Below are 23,528 nucleotides of genomic sequence, written 5' to 3'. Positions count from 1 at the left end.
GAAAACTACCGAATGATTAAGCATGTTTTGTTACATTTCATAAGAATTCATTAAAACAGAGCAAGAATTGGAGTCTTTCCTCCTAATTCTGCTGTGTATCTTGTTCCTTCCCCAACAAATCTGTACCGCAACCATGGTCCTCTGCAACCATGAAAAAAAACATACCAGTACAAACCAGGGAAGCTGAGACTGAGAATAGTTTTTTGAAGGAGATAAAGTGATTACTTAAGCTTATGCTAAAGGAGTAAAATTTAAGGTGATTTCAAGTTACATAGTTCAACCTTATATTTACTAAACTTGCCAAAAACCCCTAGGACATCACTTTTCCATGACTAAAAGAGGCATGGTTTCAAGCCCTTAGAAAAACAGGCACATACTTACCCAGCAAGAGGATGAACCACAATTGACCGGGGATTATTTAAATTCTCAATGATTTCCCGTCTGGATTTATCAGCAAGCCTCATGACACTAACACTCTGATAAGAAGGGTCTGTCCAGTAGAGATTCTTAGAAATCCAGTCAAAAGTCAAACTTTCAACATTTTCCACCCTATTTGCTGTGAGAATTTCTCTTCCTGTAAGTTCAAACATGGACATGGTTTAAACTAAGTATATCACATAAGACATAAATTTTCCTATTACTGCATATTTAAATTCTGTGTCAGTCAGAGCACATTTCAGGTACATGAGGAATTTAAAAAAAAAAAAAAACACTGAGCAACAACATGAGATAAACCTCAAATTTATTCATTCCTCAAAGTTTGGATCTCAAAGAATAGATATGATACTTATAAATATAACCAGGAGTGGTGTAGTCTGGACTCACTCCCTTGTTCAAACTTCAAGGAAAAAAAAAATTCTCATTGCAGAACATCAGAAAAAAAAAAAAAAAAAAAGATACCTGAGTTCACCTACTACCACCCCCAGACAGCTCCAAGGAGCTGATACTGCCAGGTACAACCAGGGGGTGACCGGAGGTGTTACCGCCCAACCCTCTCACCAGTCTTTCAACAGACTTTCACAACCACAAAGTTGCCAAGTTTGGAAAAGACCAGCAAAGATACCAGGAAGGAAATCAGAACTGGGTACAGGAGAAAAGAAACCACTTTCCTCTCTGAAAAAATATTTATGCTTTTCCCCTCTCTTCTTTCTTTTCTTTTTCTCCACTCAAGAAAATCTCAGTCAGAATAGGTAATTAGATCTTTATTTTACAGTTAAAAAAAAAAAGTCCTAGTATTTTCTGTCATTGTTTCAGCAAATCATAAAAATAAAGCCCTCTGTGAGATAGACAACATATTAGATATTTAGGTAACATAATATTGCTAATAATAGCTTACAGTAATTGAGCATTTACTATGATCCAGGAATTGATAAAAAAAAAAAAAAGACTTTTTATGGATTCACCTATCCTCACAGCCACTTAATCAAGTAGGCATTATTTTGTCCATTTTATAGATGAGGAAAGTGAGTCATAGAGAAGTAAAGCATCTAGAAAGATGCCCTCAAAGCACTTTATAATGAGATGGGAGAGAGGAAGACACAATTGTGCCCAGAGGCAGAAATAAAAAGAGTGCTGGGTGCTGTGATGGAGGTGTGCCGAGGATGGTGCCCAGCACAGACTCCTGGCCTATGGCATGAGTGCAGACAGTGGGGACATATGGAGAGTTCCTCCAAAGGGAAGCAGGGAACTGGGGGCTACAGGAGAGCAAACCTTGTGACTGAGAGGGAGAGAGATTAAGAACTCCATGTGTTTGGGAGCATGGGGGTCAATGGGTTAATAACAGAAACAAAAGCAGAGGAAGAAGATCACAGGAAATCCAGGCTGTGTGGAGGCAGGAAGGAACAAGCAGTTGTACTCTTCTTCTAAGGCAGAGAGTCTGGGAAGAGTGGGATGAAGGGGTCCATTGGCCATGTTGATTTCAAACTGCTTGTGGATATCTAGAAGAGGCAGCCTGGATCTGAACCTCAGAGAGATTGCCATCAACACCTATGAGAAGGCTTCCCAGGCCTGCCTTTCATTCCCCAGGTTAGGAAGACACTCGACTAGTCAACATTCTGCAAAAAGGCTCCCACAGTAATTTAACAACTAATGCACAAATGGGAATCAAACACCTAGACATTAGGACATTATGCAGAAAAAGGACCAATGCTGAACTCCAGAGATTAAAGTTAGGACAGGCAAAGGACAAAAGACTTCTAAGGGGGCTGGGGATGTGGCTCAAGCAGTAGCGCGCTCGCCTGGCATGCGTGCAGCCTGGGTTCGACCCTCAGCACCACATACAAACAAAGATGTTGTGTCCGCCGAAAACTAAAAAATATTTTTAAAAAATTCTCTCTCTCTCTCTCTCTCTCTCTCTCTCTCTCTCTCTCTCTTAAAAAAAATTATAAATACTTATAAGTGACACAAGAAGGAATGGACAAGAAATGAAAGGAAATCGAAACAGTTTTTGAGAAGATGACCAAAGAATCAAAGATAGGGACTAGAAAACATGGGATCCAAGATGATGGCGAGGAGGTGGGCTAAGATCAACTCCTCTAGGGTTGAAATCAAAGAACAGCTGACCAAAGAAGTGGATGATGGAGGACATGCACATCCTCACAATCTTGCAAGGTCAGAAGCTCAGAGAGACTCAGTAATGCTGGTTACTGGAACACAAAACAGGACTGAAGACAATTATTTAGTTTAGCAACAAAGAGATGAGCAAGATGAGAAGGGTTCCAGGGAGGTGATGGGCAGATAGATTTTGAGGTGAGGAGTCATAAGGGGGGACAGGAAAGGGCAGACCAACCTTTCAAGAAAATTGCCCATGAAATAAATGAAGGAGAAAGGGCTGTCACTGGAAAGGAATATGCACTGGCAAATGGGCTACATTTTTAACAAAGAAAAAGACAAGTATACCTAATGGGGCAAAGTCAGTAGAAAAAGAGAATATTTTTTTAAAATTTCAGATTAATTTTTAATTTCAGGTATAGAGATCAACAGATCATGCCATCAACCAAATAAAGTACCCAAAAGGAAAGTATGGCTGACCATAAATTATCTGTCTTCTTTGACCATTATAAAAATTTTAACAGAATTTTAATCAATTAAAACTTAAGTATGGATTTACAAATCCAAATCTCATATAATTCACTTTTTAAGAAATTGTCATTCCAAGTTCAGCCATTGGCACAAAAGTAGGCCAGTCTCCCCAAAGAAACATCATCCCATTGGACCAATCTGAATGCTTCCAATATGAAGAACCCTTAAGCTATTAAGGGTTTCCAGACACTTGACCTTCCTCTCCACACCATCACTTATAACTTGTTTTGAAAATGAAAAGTGCTTGTTTCCAACATGATTTATTAAAAAAAAAACAAATTTCTTTTCTCAATCCAAAAAGTATTTATCAAACCTAATAAAGATCCTGCTTAAAAAGTGGATCTTAAAAGTTAAACTGAATGAATTATTTGTATGATTACTGAAAATAGCCAAAACACACACACACACACACACACACACACACTTTCTTACCTGTGCCATCAATCTTTTGCTTATAAATCATATCTTTTGATGTATCTGAAAAAAAGATTGTGCTCTCCTGGGCATCAAAATCAATCCCAAGAAAAAAAGAAGGATTCCCCGTCACTGGAACCATGACATCCTCCTGGGTGGAGGGGGTGAATGGGATCCCACGCACAGCCAGTTCAGATGAAAAGATCAAGAAGTTCTTAATAGCTGTAGGAGGAAGGACAGCACAGTCAGCCACAGCACGGTTCTTGCCTTCACTAAATTCCAGACAAATCACATTGTTCATAAGACATTTTATCATCATGAAATATAATTTTGAAATAAACATAATAAATTCGTGAAAACCATAGCTGGTAATAATGGAAGGGAAGAAGAAGAAAAAAGCAACTACAAAGGTGATACACGTATTCAAAAAATTTATCCTTAGGGTTTACTGGCATTAAAAGCAGTGTCCATATACTAAAAATTTTAAAATAGAATTAGCTAAACTCCATAGTAATTCCATCAAAATTCTCAAGTTGGAATAACTTTTGGATAGAAATCGACACCAACAATCACAGGAAAGCTTTTGGAGTGTCAAGATCAGAAAGAAAAAAAGAATCAACATCAATGGAAGAAAGGGGTAGGAAGAAGTGATTATTAAAAGCCAAGAAGGAGACAGACAGTACATCAGGAATTCAAAAAGACAGTGATAAAGGGAGTATAGCCAAGACATAATAACTGCAAAAAGGAATTTAAAAACAAAATCATTAGACAATGTACTACTGATAAAAGTTATAAACACATGGCTTTTTAAATGAGGGAGATTTTTATCTGAATCTAGGACTACCCCCAATGTTAACAAATTTATCTTAGTTAGAATCTAAAAGCTTAAAAAGTCCATAGAAGCTTCCAGAAGGACCATCTGGGAAGCAAGAATTTAACAAAGTGATGAAAAGAGAATTGCAAAAGGTAAAATGAAATAAATATTTTAGTCACATATTTCATTGTTGGTTAGGGGCCTAGGCCATGGGTGAATAATGAGGAGACCTGCAGGCAATCCAAGAGGAAGAAAGGAAAGCTTCAGTGGAAGAGTGAAACAGGAGCTGAGAGACAGGTGTAAAAATCAAAGTTTGAACTGGAATGAAAAACTTCATGAGGAATGGAGCCAGCCTAATACTCAAGAGTTTGTTTTGGATACAGAAATAAAGCCAGATGAGATTAAGGTGCGATGACCTGGCTCAAAGGGGCATACGTGGTGGTCTAAGAGAAGGTCAATAAAAGGGATGGGCTACCTCCCTTCCCATCAAAGTTCAGGTTAATGTCTAAAGTGGAAATGGTAGGCTGGGGTACAGCACTTGTCTAAAGTACAAGTGAGTCTGGGCTTCATCCCCAGTACTGAAAAATAAAAAGAATTGGAAACAGTATACATAGTATGGAAAAGAACACCAAGTGCAGTCACATGGAATTCAGAAATCACAGTAAAAAGAGATGAATGTTTCAGGAAACAAAGAGGAAAGGAAGACCAAGAAAATCCTAGATGAAGATTTAAAGGAAAGACGGAATTTTACATCTTCAAATATAGCTCTATGTACAGAGAACATGGTGCCTACCAAAGAAGCTGTTCCGTGGGCTAGAGAAAGCTTTTTTGCAGTGAAGAAGTCAGACAGAGACCTGGCCCAGTGCCCAGCAACAGCAGCTGTCTGGCTACCCTGTGCTGCCTGCCAGAAGGACCCACCAACACAGATTTCTTACCAACACAGCGGCGCTCATCACGATCCAGCTCAAAGCCAAATAAGCACTTGCAACGGTAACCCAAACCGTCGTTATCGGTTCTGTGGCTGAGGACGCAGACATGCTCACAGCCCCCTTTGTTATCTCCACATGGGTTGCTAGCTGGGGGAGAAATACACAGGGTTCAATCACAATTAGACAGACGTAACGCTCCAAGTCATGTGAAGCCACTTAGCCCTGTAGATGAACCCAGTGATGGGTTTGCATCACTGTGGAGTCATCACTCCAGATGTGGTTACCACATCCGGCTGCGCAAACCCTCCCAACTCCACTGCTCTCCTGTCCATTCTCAAACTGGTGATTACAAAAATCAGGACTCCCACCACTGGATAACCATGGGATTCTTTTTCCACAGTAATTATAGGGTCTGTCTGCTAGCCTCAATGATTAGAATTAACTACCCACCCCCGAATTTTTCTTTTCTTTTCTTTTTTGTTTGTTTGTTTGTTTATTTTTGGTACCAGTGAACCCAGGGGTGCTTAACCACTGAGCCAAATCCCCAGGCCTTTTTTATATTTTATTTAGAGATAGGGTCTCGCTAATTTGCTGAGGCTGGCTTTGAACTTATGATCCTCCTGCCTCAGCCTCCTGAGCCTCCTGAGTTGTGCCACCGCACTCGGCACCACCCCAAATTTTTTAAAAATAAAAACCTTTAGTACTATCCTTATCATTCATAAAATATAATAAGTAACTATTACTCAATGGGTCCTTATTTTGTACAAAACTCCAATAAATAACCAATAACCCCAAGGAGTAAACATTATTACCCCAATTTTACAGAAGTCTCTGAAAGGTTAGACAACTTGTCCAAGATTATTCATGCCTAAATAGCTAATTCTAATCGAGACCTGATTCCAAAACCCTATGTGTCCTGCCTCCCAAACTAGTTTATGTTTCCCAAAGCCATCTTTCAAGTTGTAACCTTGGGAAGCTCACTGCACACTGTACAAGACTGTCACAGACAAAACTTTCAGATTTATTTTCTAAATTGTCTTCTGAACCTTTGACTTATTCTTCAGAATGGTCTCTTTCTCTTCTCAAGTGGATTTATTTGGGGAAATAATCTGGATGATCAAACTGGGTAAAGGCACATGTGAAATTAGTAGCTTTATAAATTAAGTCTGAAAAGTACTCCAAATTGAGATTTCCAACATGTTTTCAGATATATATTCCCAGGATGAAGATATCAAAGGTTATTCATCTTCAATATCTATTCAATTCTAGTATATTTTTTTAAGCAACCTAATTGTCTGTTGTCTTTCTCCATCCTAAACAGTTTCATCACTTAATATGAGAGTTTGAAAACAAATCTGTATTTCTCCAAATTACAGTTCACCAATATTAAGCTTTCTACCAACATAGTCTAGTTTTGGTGTATTTCTTTTCTTTTTTTTTTTTTTTTTTTAAATATTTATTTTTTAGTTTTCGGCGGACACAACATCTTTGTTTGTATGTGGTGCTGAGGATCGAACCCGGGCCGCACGCATGCCAGGCAAGCGCGCCACCGCTCGAGCCACATCCCCAGCCCGGTGTATTTCTTTTCTATGATCCACAAACAAATACAAAAGAGCCATAGACAGTTCAAATGGACATGTCAAAGCTCAATTCAAAACTCTGAAACACAAACAAAGTTATTATAAAGTAACAAAAAAATAACCAGTGTCTGAATCAAACCTAGTTGAACCATAACAGATCCAATACAAACCAAAGAACAGATCCATATGTACACAACAGTGAAGAAATAAAATGGTCCCCACGCTATGCAAAATGAGTGTTTAGAATATGCCATTTTCCTCTATGAGGACTCGGTTTCCTTAACTATAATATTAGAGTTTTGAAATAGGACAATTCTCCCAGTAGAATGAGGGTAGGTGTTGTGGTCTAAACTAATCAATAAAATCAGTAAGAGTGTAAGTTATAGGTTATATATTAGTTTTATATATATATATATATATATATATATATATATATATATATATATATTAGACATAATAATTATAAGCAAGAACTGTCATAGACAGGTCTAAGACTCCATTTTGCTGCCTTCTATAAAAAATTCTGTTACAAGAACTATTTCTGAGAAACTGAAATGAAAGCTGTTTTCTTATAATATATTGTTTTCTGTACTTTGTACCCCACAAAATGTACTCAACCCAGGATATCGTAGTCTTGGTGACCCAAGACTTTGAAGTAGATTCTTTCCCCCACTAACCACCTGCTCGAACTCAGGATACGGCTGTCTAACACCTGCTCAGACCCAAGATGCAGTTAACAGGCTGATTGCTTTTTTCTAGCTTCTCTACTTGTGTGCTTGCTAACTGGAAAATTCTAGTCCTGCTTAGGGCTGTCAGGTCCCGCTTGCTATTGTTTTAACTTCTGTGATTGGCTTGCTTGAATGATGCTCAGGAAAGCCCCTGAGTTGTGGTTTTCCTCTTTAAGTTCCCAGGATACAGGCCAGGAAATTGCTGCTCTCCCACAGAGTTTCAGTCTCTACAGGTGGGTGACAGTCCCTGGCCAGGTAAATAAAGCACTCATTGATTTGATTGTTTTATGAAGTGGCTCCCCATAACATAGGTATCTGGATTTGGTCTGTTTACAGCTAGACCCCCCAGCACCTAGACCTGGCATACTGCATCTATTAAATGAATCTCTAAACATCTATTAAATGAATCTCTAAATTTCCTCTAGATTCAGTACTTTTAATTCCAATTTCATTGAAAGCCTATGATCTGCAGAGTCAATTCCTGAGGGTTTAATACTCTAGATAATCCTCTGTATGTTTGAGAATATCACCCAGATCCCAGGAGGAGATCTCTCATCTTTAACTTCCACAGCTTTGGAAAAAAAAAAAAAAAATGTTTCTAACAAGTCTAGTACCAAACAGGGTCTCACCACTGTTGTGTGGCTTACCAGTGGGCTGCCTGAGGGCATGGTAAACAGTCACCCCATAGGGCCTCAGAGAAGACTGATGGTACACCTGTGGACTGCTGTCTGTGAACTTGTTTGCCTTCATTACAGCCATCTTGGTCCAGTCAGTGAAGAACACTTGGTCCTCAAACAAGCTTATTCCAAAGGGATGAGGGATGAGGGAACCTCCATGAACTACGGTCTTCCTGTTACAAAAGATATGTAGACATCACACAATTTTTTGTTTTGCTTTATTTTCATTAAAGGTGTAGGTAGTTCAGTTAAATGCTTGAAAAAGCAAAATCATTTATTGTTGAAATAATAGAATATACAGAAAGATACATGTGAAATTCCATTTACATTTGATAGGATTTCCATACTGCTTCTTGGTAAAGACCATTGAGGTTTGAATTCTAGTCCTAGTCAATCCTCTAGCTTGTTCTAGATTTTGAGGTGAAATTAGTGTTTTCTCACTAATTTTTCATCCCTTTAAGGTTGCCTGGCCTATAAAAGGTAAGATGCGAAAGAACATTCTAAATTCCATAGGTAAAAGAGTATAATAAGGGTGAGAAGTCTGGTGGACAATGTCCCCAACAAATACTTCCTATAACTGCACTGACCGTTTCTCAGCAACTAGCACATGGAATGGCAAGCAGCAGAGTTCAACCCCCAGCAAACCTCAGACCTACCCCGTTATAGCAAAAGACAGTCCCTTATGCATCTGTTTGATGAAACTATCAATGGCTCATACTTGTAACGGAGGCACAGAATGCACAGAGCTGCATAAGAAGAAAACAGAAGCAAGAGATGCCCAGCAAGGAAAAGAAATTAATAGCACCTGCCATGACTAACTCTATGTAAGTGATGAATCAGTTAGACACAGGCACAAAATGAAGATAAGGATGATTCCTGATGAAAAACTCTTATTTTCCCAGGAAGATCTCAAAAAGAAAGAAAAAGAAAAATATTGGCTGCCCTTGAAAGCTAAAATGCATAATAGGGCTCTAAGAAAGGAATCAGAGGCACTAAAACTGGCTAAGTTGACAAGTTAGTACACACTAAGAAACACTTGATAATGACATGGCACACTGAAATGAGAGAATGGTTTTCTTTTTTTGGGTTGGCAAATTCTAGAACCCTGAATGCCACCTGCTGGCAAAGCCAGAGGCAATGACTCTGATTACAGCTGTGCTCACGAGCTTTTATATTTCTTCGGTGTTTCTTCACAGCCAGCAAAACACTCAGATCTTTCTGAAACTCCACTGATTTTTATCTATTGTATTTTACTTTAGCATAAAAATATTGAGTATAATGCTAAAATGCCCCCATGGAAAAGAGAAAAACATTTAAGCAAATTTCCCAATTGGTTTTATAAGACATCAGGTTGACTAATATTTTCTCATTAAATTAATGTTCTGGATACAGCAACCTTTAGTGACAGGTAGTCATAGTATTAATACCCAATAGCTTCACTTATAAAAGAAGAGATTTTTTCTAAGAATATGTAATCCAGTGGCAAACTGTGATATTATCCTTCCAAAATAGAGAAAAAAATAACCAGAATATTCCTTTCAGTGAGAAAACAATAAGGTCACTTGTAAAAATTAAATTGACCAGTCTATTTGCAGAATACCTGCGGCTTAGCATGCACTGACAATGGGTACAATCCTCAGCACCAGAACAGCAACAACAACAAAAAATAAAATAAAATAAAAATAATTTCTCCTTGAAATTTGAAATATATAAAAGTAGAGTAAAATCCAATTAATACCCACTGAATAATGTTAAATAAATAATAAAAACGTATTTATTTATTTATCAAGGAAAAGTTTTAAAACCAAAAGGCAAATTATGGTATATATACAAAATGGAAAATTACTTAGCATTAAAAGAGAATAAAATTATGGCATCTGCAGGTAAATGGATGGAGTGGGAGAATATAATGCTAAGCAAAGTAAGCCAATCCCAGAAAGAAAAAAAAAGGCCAAATGTTCTGATAAGTGGATGTTGATCCATAAGGGGTAGGGGTTGGGGAGGCATGGGAAAAATGGAGGAACACAAAGGGGAGGAAGGGGTGGGAAAGGCCCATGAGGGCAGGAAAGATGGTGGAATGAGATGGACATTATTACCCTAGGTACATGTATGACTGCACATATGGTGCGATGCAACATCATGTACAACCAGAGAAATGAAAAGTTGTGCTGCAACTGTGTACAATGAATCAAAATGCATTCTGCTGTCATATATACCTAATTGAAATAGATTAATTAATTTTTAAAAACTAAAAAAATACAGTGGTTCTTGGAAAACAAAGTATGAGGAACCCAGAAAAATAATGGTCTCAGGAGTAAATGAAAATAACAAGTTCATCCAGGAATCAGAAACAGGTTTTATTTTAGTTTGGGGTGTTTTGTTTGTTTGTTTGTTTGTTTTTTTGGTGTGTTGGGGGGGTAACCAGGGATTGGGATTGAACCAGGGCTTTGCACATGCTAGGCAAGTGTTCCCCCACTGAGCTACACTCCCAGCTCAGAGAAAGATTGGAGAAAATGAATGTTATTATGGAACACAAGAAAGTTTAAGATTAAGAGCCTGTCACTTCATGCAGATCTCAATGCATAGTTCAATTATGCTATCATGTCAATCAACAAAGTGATATTTTAATTCTGGCCCTGTGGTATGCCTCTCTGTCAACTTTATGCACTTTTCTTCAAACTCATAAAGCCAAAGAAAATACTTCTTACCTTTGAAGTCCATCATAAGTTACAGTTTCAATGTAGTCAAACCGCGAGTCCACCCAATACACACGCTTGGCTGTCAAATCCAGGGTGATGCCAGCAGGCCATCCCAGCTTTGTCTTCACCAAGTCTTTCCGGATGCTGCCATCCATGAAAGCCCTTTCCAACTTAGGTTCCCCAGAAAGGCTCGCCCAATCTGAGAAAAATAGGTAACTACAAAAGGAAAACAAAAGACAAAAAAGTCTGTTATATCACAAGTTTACCTGGGTAATTTTTTTTTCATACATAGCATGTTTGGATCAATGAGATTTCCCATTGACTAACAAACCATGGCTGTATAAAACAATAGAAATTTTACAAGCATTTTAAAAAACGGACTGGGAGGGCCAATCAGGAGACTCAATAACTCTAAATAGCAACCTTAACATGCAATAATATAGCAGCCTAAAATTTTATGTTCACCTTCCCAATTTTCTCCTCTACTTACTGACTCTTTTACTTCTCATTTTATACCCAGGAAAATTTATATTTTATTTTATTTTATTTTTTTCTTGTTGGTGCTGGGGATTGAACCCAGGGTCTTGTGCATGTGAGCAAACACTGAGCTATATCTCCACTGAGCTATCTCCCCACCCCGAAAATTTATATTTTAAATGAGCTATTAAATTCTCTCCCTCAACCCTCCACTCAGTAGGATAGCCCAAAGAAAATGTCCCACCATTTTCAAGGAAAAATAGCCGATATTACAAAGTAGAAATGAATAATCACTAGTCACCAACACTTAAGTAGCCTAAATTTCATCCAAGGAGCCTAAGACTCAACTATGAAATGCTAGAACTGTCTCTTAAGACTCTTCTCAAATGGGTAAAACCGGAAATTTTTCATTAAACCTGAAGAAAAGTAAACAGGAGCAAGCATTCTGCTAGGCTGATTCACATTGAACAACCCAGCTTGACATCTCAACTGCCGCTCACAACAAGAAAGCACTAAAAGAGATAGTTGCAACTATTTACCTCTCTTAAAAATTTTTCAGCTAATTCATGTTAGCATGATCATCTTAATAATGGTAATTTGCAGTAATGTTTGATGTAATAATTTAGTAATTGAGTCAGAACACAGAATTCAATCTCTTAGCTTGGCAAATACTAAGAAAAAAAATTCATATGCCCAAAACATCAAGTAGCACACCAGTAAGTGTGTTTGGATGACATATCCTTGAACAGGATTATATTTAGTCAACTCCTTTAAAGCTTCTATGAATAGACACATAAAACAAACATGGATTATAGAGTAGACAACCTAAAAGAAATCAGAATTAACCTCCAATTAAGATATGTAAGATGTATAGGCAGAGAGACAAAATTCTAAAATCTATGTGTTTTCACATCACTCACCCAACAGTTGGGTCCAGAGCGATTCCTCTAGGATGCCCCAAATTTTCAGTTATAAGGGTAACCCTGTGGCTTCCATCCAAATCTGTCATATCTATGCGATTGACCCTGGTCTCCACCACATAAAGTTTATTATTAATCCAGTCCACAGCCAGATTTTCTGGAGTGTCAACAGAAACATTGAGAACTTCTTGGATATTTAAACCATTGATGTCAACTGAAAAAACCTGAAAGAAAACCCAAAATTATTATATTTCTGTTTTTTTTATTTGTTCTAATTAGTTATACATGACAGTAGAATGCATTCAACACATCATACATAAATGGGGTATAACTTCTTATTCTTCTGGTTGTACATGATGTAGGATCATACCAGTCATGTAGAAATAAGCATGACTATAGGCACTGTTTTCCTGTCTTCATTCAGTGTATCTATTTTATAGGAAGCAATCATGTAGACCCCAAAAAAGTTTACTGGCAGCTTGCTATTTTATATTATGTATTATTGGGAGAAGATGGGTTTTTTCCAGAGTATAGGTGAGACAAATACAGGAGTTGGTTTTCACTTTTATTTTTGTTTTCTTAAAGCCTGTATTTCCCATTCTTGGAAGTTATCAAAAGCTTAATTAAATAATGTGGATTTGGGGTGAAGGAAGTGGTGGTAGTGGTTTGTTTTGATTTTTAGTTGTTATCAAATCAGAGTTGTTAGTAACCCAAATTCTCAATTTTTAGAAATTTTATGCAAGCTATCATTGAAGTGAATAAGAATTTTATTACTGGTACAAAGAAATGTAAGAGGAATAAATAAGTAAAATTCCATAACTCTTTAAGAGTCTCTAAAATGTATGCTTTAAAAACTTCCATCACATTACTCAAAATTGAAGTTAAATCCATGAGACTTTCCATATAAGATGCTGTAAATGAAATTTTGGCTGTTACACAAAATTCTGTCAATATTTGTTACCCAATCCTCCATTACAGTTCCATTTAAAAGATGCAGGCAAAAATCTGATTTTTATCATTCAGAAAAGTAGAGTATTTTTTACATTTTAAGTGATCAAGTTTCAAAAATTACTACCAAATATCTTTCCAGTTTTGAAAGAATGTCTACTATTTCTTTTAATTAGACTTTTGGACTCCTTTTTGAATAAAATTAAAAGTTGCTCAAGGCTAATCCATATAATAGACTGCTTTGTTTAATAGGTCACATGTAACAGTATAGCACAGAAAGGTGCTGATTAACATAAACTATCTCAAGGGCCTTTTTTGTTAGGAAACAAAGGAACTTTCCCCTTGACTCCCCCCAAAATGAGAAGCTATCAACACTTTGTGCTTGAGGTTCTATTCAGCTCCTAAGCTACACTCCTGAAATTTCTATTTACCTTATCTCGTACGGTGTCTGTCCAAAAAACTCTCTGTAGGTGATGGTGAAAATCCACACCCACGGCCACTCCACGATTTTGAGACTCCACCAGAATCTGGAAGCTTCTTCCTTGAATATCACCAATTAGCAAATCCCGACCATTAGAGAAGATAATGGAGGCCTCACCAGCTAGATGTGAAGAAGAAAACTGTGACTATTCCAGGTGAGTCAGGAAGTGGAATAGCTTACAACTGATAGACTTCCTGCTTTTTCAAATGCTTTCTTCTGTTGTCTTCTTTGATTCTAAAATAAACCACTGATGCACACGGCAATCATTCCACCCATTTTGCTCATGTGCAAACTGAAGCACAAAGATGTTTAATGAAGTACCCCAAAATCACTGAAAGTTAAAAACAGAATCTGGCAAGATTTCAAGTGTCCTGATTGCTAGTCCATGCACTTTCAATGACACTGAAGAGACTATAGCAGGGATTTCCAAGAATTCTTGATGACATAGGCACTTTACCTCCATGTACAACTTTTGATTGTGTTAAACACAGAACATGAATTAAAGATTACTAGGGTAGGGTAGGGATGTAGCTCAGGGGTTGAGCACTTGCCTAACATGCACAAAATCCTGGGTTCTAGCCAACACACACACACACACAAAAAAAAAAAAAAAAAAAAAGATTTTCAGGAAATCACTCTGTAAAAACTGTAAAGGGGCTGGGGTTGTAGCTCAGTGGTAGAGCACTTGCCTAGCATTTGTGAGGTACTGGATTCGATCCTCAGCACAACATATAAATAAATAAAAAATAAAGGTCCACTGACAACTAAAAACATTTTTAAAAAAAAAACTATAAAAATCATTGCAATGGTGGATCCAATCTGCTCTGTCTATAAACTTACAAGTATGTAAAATCACATATGAATAAGGTTACAATCTTTTTGCAAAAGCTAAAGACAAGAAATTATTTAAAACTCCATCAGAGGAGGACTGGTTAAATAAATTAACTAACTGCATACTAATTATATACAAAAATGGAATATTTTGCCACTATAAAAAAAAGAATTGAGCTTTATGTGCTAATATGGAAACTCTCAAAGGTATATTAAGTGACATTAGCAAGATGCCCTAATGAGCGTACAGCTTGTGAGCATATTCACAAAGGAGTTAAATATCTATATTTGTGTACCCTGATGTATCCATTTAAAAATCTCTAGAATCAAAATAAAGAAACAGCAATTACCCAGGGAAGAGGGGAAGTAGAAACTTGACAGTAGGGGAAGGGATGAAGGGAGACATTTTACTTGATTTCTTCTTACAATTTAAAATCATTGAACATACATTACCTATTTCAAAATAAATGAATTCAATGGTTAAAAATCAGCTGCACCTAAAAGTTAGTACACAACAAATCAGGTATTTCTATGCACGCAAAAACAAATAGAAAATGAACAATTCATGGATCATGTGACCAGTGAAATTTCAGAAGGCACCAAAGGCACTTCAAAATCAAGTGTGAAATCACAGCTGAAAAAAGGAATTAGAGCAGGGGGGCAGAGCACTTGCTTAGAGTGCACAAGACCCTGGGTTCAGTCCCCAGAAGGAAGGAAGGAGGGAAGGAAAGGAGTTGGAGAGTTAAACTTGAGACCCAGAAATTAATGATGACAAAACTGCTTTGAGCACTACAGTACTATTAGACCAATTCCAACAAAATGCCTGTGATAAGGATATTCACACAAATTTTAATCCAAAGACAATCTGTCCATTTTGAAATACTCCCAAATTTTGCATGAGCAATACCAAAATTATTTCTATAAATAAACGCCACCTACATTTGTGGTGAGTAAATTAAAATTTCAATGTCCACGTCAGTCAAATACAGCCATAAGAACTTATTCCACAGCTGTATGAGGGGGTGATATAATAGCCTAGACCAATAAATATTAATTATGGCCACCATTAACATAAAGATTGGTCCTTAATAATCAAAGTACAAATTAATGTTGACTCATTCTTCGAAGCAGCCAGGACCACCCCTGATTTGTGATGATAAAACCCTGCTCCTGCTTAAATGCTGACATTTCTTTCCTCCTCGGCTGTGGAAAGACAGCTAGCAGAAGTCTGTTGTTCAGAGACACAGGTATCTACCATGTACTCACAGGAATCATTAGCTTTGCAATGGTTTCCACGCTCCAGTATATACCCTTCTTCACAGTGGCACACATGATGGCCCATTCGGTTTTCACACTTCTGGTCACAAATTCCCCATATCTGGCAATCATCAAAATCTGCCACGTAAGAAAAATACATTCATAATCATGTTTATCACATTTCTTGAGCAGTCTCAGACAATACTCCTGGTCAAGATGGCCCTCCTCTGAAGGTTGGTACACGTCCCAAATGCTTCAAAGGGAAGCATTTATACCCAAATCCATATATATATTTGGATATATGGATTTTTTTTGCAAAGTGTGCTTCCAAATGCTATCCACTTGTCCCTATGGTTATCTAAATTCATATTTAGATTAATTAAAATTAAGTTAATAATTCAGTTTCTCAGTCATATGTGTCACAGTTTAGGTCCTCAATAGACCACTAGTTACCAAATTGGAGAGAGAAGATATAGGAATATTTGCCTTCTTGCTGAAAGGCCAATTGGACAGAATATTTCATAACAAAGACCTGATTTATACTCATCTTCTCAAGAAGACATGATCTGTCACTGCAGTAAAGTGTTTGGAAAGGTCTATTTACCCAGATGTCGTCCCTTTGATATCAAAAAATTATAACTGAAATTAAAAATATTTTCAAGGCATGAAGACTATCTTCTAGTTTTTCATTAACTTATTCATTCATTTAATAAGTTTTTTAAAAATCCTTACATGGAAAAGCTCAATTCATAGCCATAGAAGGCCCAGTTCTGCTGTGTGAAAAATTTCAATGTAATTGGCAAAGATCAGAAGGCTTGAGAGGTGCACAGATGGTGCCATCATTGGTGAATCATGGCTGTCATTTGAGCTCCAAGTCTACCACCACCCTCTATCATCCTTCTCTCTGCTCTCTTCCCTGGGAGGGTGATCTCCACAGCCTATACCAACAGAATTCCCATTCCTTCTAGCTTTAGGAAATTCTCAAGATTATACTTTCTGAAACTGTTGCACCCTCAGGTCTAAAATTCTCCAGATTTCTGCAATCTGATTTCATTTGCAGATGAATGTCAGAGGTGTGAACTGGGTTCCACTACATATGTTGTGTGGTCCCCCATCCCAGGACTCCCAACTAGAAAGGACCAAGAAAGTTCCGGGATCAAGCGAATTATTCCATTTTTTTCCCCTCCAGGCTAAAACCTGACAACATGGCTCATCACATCTTTCTTGCCAACTACTATGACTAACCAAAGGCAGGGAAATCAATCCTCTCTTGATAGAAAGTAAAAAACCACACAGGAGTGAAAGGCCCTCATGGATAAAACTCCTCACATCAACCCCAAGAAAGCTCCACCTGAGGCTTCACCTCAGTGGGAATGAAAAGTATAAGACATTCCCCTGAAAGCCCCCAGAATGTCATACCCTCATTTGGACAGACTAGGTGTAAGGGTCTGGAGTCACCTGTGAGCAGGAGTTCTGATGTCAAACAGAGGAAAAGCAAAGTCAGAACAGAATTCTTAGGCTCAAAAACCTTTCGTATCACCTGTGCTCCAAATGCATTTTTGAACAAGTGCATAAAATCACTGTCACTTTTAATGACTGAGATTATATCCTTTAGATACTTAGGGTGGAAAACAAAGGCTAATTAAATATCTGTCATCAGTCAAAGTGAAGACAAGAAAATGAAAGTGGAATTGAGGGTTTTCATGAGGGCAGAGAATGGTGGAAACTATGTACAACACTGAAACTATTTTACAACCCCCGTCACACACACACACACACACACACACACACATCATTATCTTTATCTTTTTCTTTTCTATTTACTCTTTGCCTCCTCCTACCAATAAATGCTGCTCTGAAAAATAACTAAAACCCCCTCTCAGCTTAGACCCCCTTGGACACCTCTGATCCATCTGACTGTGTGAAACTCCGCCAAGCCGAATGACCTCCCTGCCCTAACTCTGCACCACGATGTCAGCCTGTCAACAAATAGCATGTCCTGTCAATCAGAAACAATGAGCCCAGCAAACTGTTTCAGCATGCCACAGAGCTTCCACTGCCAGGTCAAGACTACCAAGAGCACATGAATGGCAAAAAGACAGCAGATTCATGTCAAGATTATTCAGTTTTATTCCTGATTACGACCAAGGCATTCACGGGAGAACCATGTCTAAGATGACAAATGTTGCAGGGGCTTCCAACACCTGAAGCCTCTGGGACAAATCAGCTATGCAGAGGGTTACAGCCATACAGAGTGTTTGTTGAATTGAAGTGCCTGTGAGAGCAAACCCAAACAGCAATTCCCCTAGAATTTCAGCTCTGCTTAAACAAGTATAACTGGCTTTTTAATGTCATGTGTTTAAACTAAAGAGTTCTCTTTACAAAGAGAAAATTGAAGTCTTGTTTGAAACAAATATCAAATAAATTGTTAAGTCAAGGGCAAATCATGCATTCTTAAAGGATAGGAAAGGTCACAGAAAAGGTCTCCGCAGACGGTAAGGGAGCATCACATTCAAAAAGGACCTCAAATGTAGACTTCTGAGCTTTTCTCTAAATAAGGTTATCTGTAGTAAAGTTCCAGAAACACACTGGGGACTTGAAAGATGTCTGTTGTGGAACTTAAAAACTAGTGCGCTAGTGTTGGACCACATGACTTCCAATGTGCTATGAACTAAATACAAATCCTGAAATGATTTTGTGCATAACATAATATTGCAATTTTCTTTTTTTTATTGGTTGTTCAAAACATTACAAAGCTCATGATATATCATCTTTCATACATTTGACTCAATTGGGTTATGAACTCCCATTTTTACCCCAAATACAAAATGCAGAATCACATCGGTTACACACTCACATTTTTACATAATGGCATATTAGTGACTGTTGTATTCTGCTACCTTTCCTATCCCCTACTATCCCCCCTCCCCTCCCATCTTCCCTCTCTACCTCATCAATATTGCAATTTTCTGTATTGCATTCATTAGTAGTTTACATGTAAAAATTTACAACCACAATAACCTTGTTATGTCAACTTTCATATCTTCAGGAGCCTCTGACATGTAAGAAATCCTAGATACTTGGGAATATAAGCCAAGGCTCACAGACTAATGTACTGAAAAGATGGCAAACATGCTATCTGAGCGCTAGAGTGAAAAAAAGGCTGAGAACAGGTTGTGGGCTTCGCAAGACTGAACTAGGAGAGAAAAAAAAAAGGAAAAGGAGAGAAAAGTTGACGTAATCCTGAGATGAGGCTTCTGGTATTTCTATTGGAATTCCTTTTCTACTAGGAGAAAAGGGACTCGCCCAAAGAACTAAAAAGCTGGAAATCGGATTGGCAGCTGGGTGGCAGCAAAGGGGAGTAGAGAAGCCTGACGTTTGCCAAAAACAAAGCAGCAGCCTCACCCCTACGGATGAGTACCACTCAGGAAAAAAAAGGGATGTTGCCCAAGCAGGGACACTGGGAAGCACGAAGAGTGCTTTCAAAGACACCTGCCAAATGAGGACGTGTGTGTAAAAAGTGATTTTAAATTCCCCAACTACATCACCAATGCACTGATGATTATAATAAATTTTAAAATCACACTGAAGGCCAGTTGTAGATCACAATGCTTTTTTATAAATAATGTCTTGAAATGATGAGAAACTTGGGGGCTTTTTAAATAATTTGGGGGAGGTCTCCAGGATCCCTCAGACTGACTTGAATGAACCACTTGATCTTAACCCACTTTGCCAAATGCAGTTACTTAAGAGGAGCAACTAGGTTGTGATCAAACCTGAGACACAGACTTGATATCAAAAACCTAAAAATACCTGCTTTGAATACCACAAGAACAAACTCAATTGGATTACTTAATCAAATGTAAAATCCAGTTTTTCTCAGCATATTATAGTTCTCAGTTACACTGAAGAACAGACTTTCTCAAGAATTTCAAGTTAAATTTGCAAACTAGAGTTTACTTCTGGTACCAAAAGGTTCTTCTGGCCATACATACTTAGATCAACCACTTGTAATAAAATATAATTATGTTGAAAACCAAGTACTGAGTGAGAGTGAAGAGTGAATAGCCTCACTAGGTTATCCAAATTCAGTATTTTTTGCTAAAATAAATTCAGTATTTTTTGCTAAATAAATTTCTAAAATTTTAGAAATTTATTTTAAATTCTAGGGTTGAGGATGTAGCATGTGCAAAGCTGTGGGTTTAATCCCCAGTACCGCCAAAAAGTAAAAATGAAAAATATAATAAAAATATTTCTTATGCATATCAAAAAATTTTATAATTAAAATATATTTAAAATTTAGAAATCCCTAAAGAATCTCAAATTTCTAAGGATCCAAAGAACATCAATTCTGGGAAAATTCTGAATCATCTATGTTTTGGAGATCCATATATGGCTACTAAATTGAACTTTAATAAGTAGTTACAATTACCTCCCAAACACCTTTCTCCAACATCAATGAAAACAAAGTTTCTTTAAACCTCTGTGATTGGGGCTGGGGTTGTGGCTTAGCGATAGAGCACTCGTCTAGCACTTGCAAGGCCCTGGATTCGATCCACAGCTCCACATAAAAATAAAATAAATAAAATAAAGGTATTTTAAAAAACTAAAAGCAACTAAAATGGAAAAATTAAAAAAAAAAACTCTGTGATTATGTTCTGCCTATGTGTTTGTTGTTCATGTATCAAAAATAGGGGGTAAAAAAAGAAATCAGAGCTACAAACTCAAATCCTAAGAAATCAAACACTGATGTCTAATTCTCCCAACGTAAGTCTCCATCCTTCTCATAGCAAATTATGCTGACATCAGATTCAAAAATCTCCCCATGGGAAGAATCATTTTTATAATTCAGATAAGAGAGATGTGGGGAATTATTCAACCAATTGGTGTCTAGCTCAAGGGCAACCACTAGCTAGAAACATCATGATAAAGAATTTGCTCATCTTGAATGTCAATTCCAAGCAAAGGTGAAAAGCAGTGGAATTAACACTCAACACAGTACAGGCAGTGACCTACCAACGTGGTCACCAGAGCAGTGACAACTCTAGTTGCTGGATCCTGGGGACATTTGTGCTTCCTGGAGAAGAGGCCAAGGGAGCTTAATGGACTGAAAGCAGCAGCTATCTCTCCACCACATGAATGGAAGTATCTCAGCATTGCATAACCAGCCTGGCCATACCAATCCTGCTTCTAAACCCTGATAAAGGAAACCCAAAAGGACTACCCCTATCATCAGGCAGCAGACAGGTCCATGAGGCTGGTCAACTCACTCATCGCAAATCTACTCCTTAGCTTACTGCACTTCACACAAGCTTCTCAGAATTAAAAATTACTCTTTCCAGGTTTTCTTTGAGTATTATGCTGCTCCTGTTATACAGGCAATCACTCCTACCCACAATTACAAACTCCTGCATGTCAGGATCCTGGAGCCCATCAGTAAACTGTGATGAAAAGCCAGGAGCTCCCACTTGTCACTTACCAACACAGGTGCGACTGTCATTTTGGTTGATGATATAAGACGGAGGGCAAAAACAATCTCCTCCATATGGTGTCTTGTGGCATTGGTACTCACAGTTTAGGAGAGGGCACATGCTCATACCTAGACAGAGAAAAAAAATCTTTGTTGAATTTATGGTAACCTCTGGACAAGACTGATCCACCCAAAAGCTTTTATTATTCTACAAGTAAAAGCCTAGTGTGCATGTCATAGAGGTACAGGGAATCTGCCCCATCAAATTCTTCTGCAACATTATATAATAAAAGCTTGATCCAAATTTTAAAAAATAAAACTCCTTTTTAAAAATCATAACTACTGTTACAACCAAGTGTAAGTCATTATAAATGCTATTTATGGAAAAATCAGGTCATAAGTCTTTTTGTCCACATCATAGAAGAGACTAAGAATTCCCAAGTAACTATACTGAAAATACACCTAGAAATGTTAAACATAGCTAGCTTCAAGTGGTGAGATTTCAGGGGATTATAAATTTTCATATTTTTAACATTCATTTTTTAACTTTTGACTATGACTACATATCTCATTAATTTTTAAGCTTTTATGATAGAACTCCCAAATGAAAGGGTAGGGGATGCCATAAAAGTCTCTCAGCATATTTAAACATTATGAGTTTTGTCAGGGAAAAAAAAAGTTCTTGGGGTTACAGTTACTTGGGCACAGCTAGGCAGCCACAGGTCTGGTTAGAAGGTGTACAGCTGATGAAATCAGGGCCACACATTGTATTTCCCTGCAGGACAATCAACTGTCCACACAGTTTATGGGTTGGGAGTGGGGGTTATATTCTACAACCACTAACTCTAGTGATTGATCACATAAAATATTATCAAGCAACACTGCGTGGCCAATCCAATGTTACCACTGGAAAAACAACTCAAAGTACATAATCTAGAAACTAGTTGCATTTGTGGGTAGGGAGATACAGCCAGACAAGACTTTTTTCATAAGTAAAAGACAAGAAATAAAATATCCAGAAGAGGGCAGGAGTTACAGTTCACAGAAGAGCACTTGCCTAGTGTGCAAAAGACCCCAACACCTCAAATAATAGTAATAACGATAATGATAATGATATCTCCAGAACACCTTTAGAATCATCAAAATTGTCATTAAGACAAACCTCCCTATTGGAGGGGAATTTTTTTAAGTTCCCCCATCAAGAAATGGAAACTACTTCTTCAAGCCATTCTGGGCTCAGCCAAGTGTCCCACCATGTCACTAAGACATTAGCAAACATGACACAGGTTTGAGCGTTAGGGTTTGCTCTTTCCACCACCATGATAACAAGCCTAGGCTAGCCCCAGCTTTTACTGCAACATTCTGACATGCAAGTGAGCTAGTCTAAGCCAGAAGAACCACTAATTAGCCTACAGAATTGTGAGAAATAATAAAAGGTGCAATTTAAGCCACTAAGTCTTGGAGAACTGTGTTGTGCAAATGACAACCGATACACTATGTATTGAGAATCTGTTCTGAAAGCTACCCATATCCATACTCACCACAATATTGCCTATTAGTGGTACTGTTTTCATCTTCTCCTCCCGGACAATCTAAAATCCCATCACAAACTTGAAATATTGAGATGCATAGTCCAGACTCTGGGCAAGCCCATTCTCTTGGGTAACACAAATGATGACGACGATTGCTCTCTGTGAGGAAAAAAGAGAGAGTTACAGGCCATATGAGAGGGAGAATCAGTCCTTTTTATTCCATGATTAAGAGAAGATAGAAAATATAAACCAAGTAGACAATAGAAATCCACAAATTACCTATATTTTACAATAAATTCACAGTTTCATACGCTACCCTTAGCCTTTGAGATTCTAAAGAGAAAATGGAATTATTTAAGTTCCGCTCTTTCTGAAAGAGGCAGCCCCCAGCCAAGCTGTAAGAGCATAAATCTGATATGAACCTGAAATATCAACAAACTAGATTCACACCCCTGAGGAGAAGGTTCAGGTATTTAAATCATGAATTACAGAATGAGGGCCATCAAGGTAACTCCAGAATCCCTAAGTTTGGGTTTTGGTTGTTTGATTTCTTTTATTTAGTGAAATGTTGACAGAAGAAGAAAAACCATAATTCTTGGACACTGAAACATGAGACCAATGGATGGTTCCAGAACAAACATCGTCTTTATTAGATCTAGGACTGGAACAGTGCAGGCAATTTGAAGTATG

At 37.7% G+C, this 23,528-nt stretch overlaps 1 protein-coding gene across 1 annotated transcript in view; it reads right to left on the bottom strand.

The window, feature by feature from the left end:
• Positions 1-23,528, bottom strand: part of Lrp2 (LDL receptor related protein 2) — a 192,545-nt gene that overhangs the window by 110,141 nt on the left and 58,876 nt on the right. The window contains exons 10-19 of the mRNA XM_071619302.1: positions 22,848-22,997; positions 21,316-21,435; positions 15,846-15,974; positions 13,699-13,868; positions 12,320-12,543; positions 10,932-11,138; positions 8,194-8,396; positions 5,245-5,385; positions 3,514-3,717; positions 382-574 (exon numbers count right to left, since the gene is read on the bottom strand). Coding sequence (XP_071475403.1) covers positions 382-574; positions 3,514-3,717; positions 5,245-5,385; positions 8,194-8,396; positions 10,932-11,138; positions 12,320-12,543; positions 13,699-13,868; positions 15,846-15,974; positions 21,316-21,435; positions 22,848-22,997 — 1,741 coding nt within the window. The remainder of the gene's footprint in view (positions 1-381; positions 575-3,513; positions 3,718-5,244; positions 5,386-8,193; positions 8,397-10,931; positions 11,139-12,319; positions 12,544-13,698; positions 13,869-15,845; positions 15,975-21,315; positions 21,436-22,847; positions 22,998-23,528) is intronic.

Source organism: Marmota flaviventris, chromosome 11 (assembly GCF_047511675.1).
Source record: "Marmota flaviventris isolate mMarFla1 chromosome 11, mMarFla1.hap1, whole genome shotgun sequence".
NCBI classification, from domain to species: Eukaryota; Metazoa; Chordata; class Mammalia; order Rodentia; family Sciuridae; genus Marmota; species Marmota flaviventris.
The sequence above is the reverse complement of the archived record's forward strand: the minus strand, read 5'-3'. Positions and strand labels throughout refer to the sequence as shown.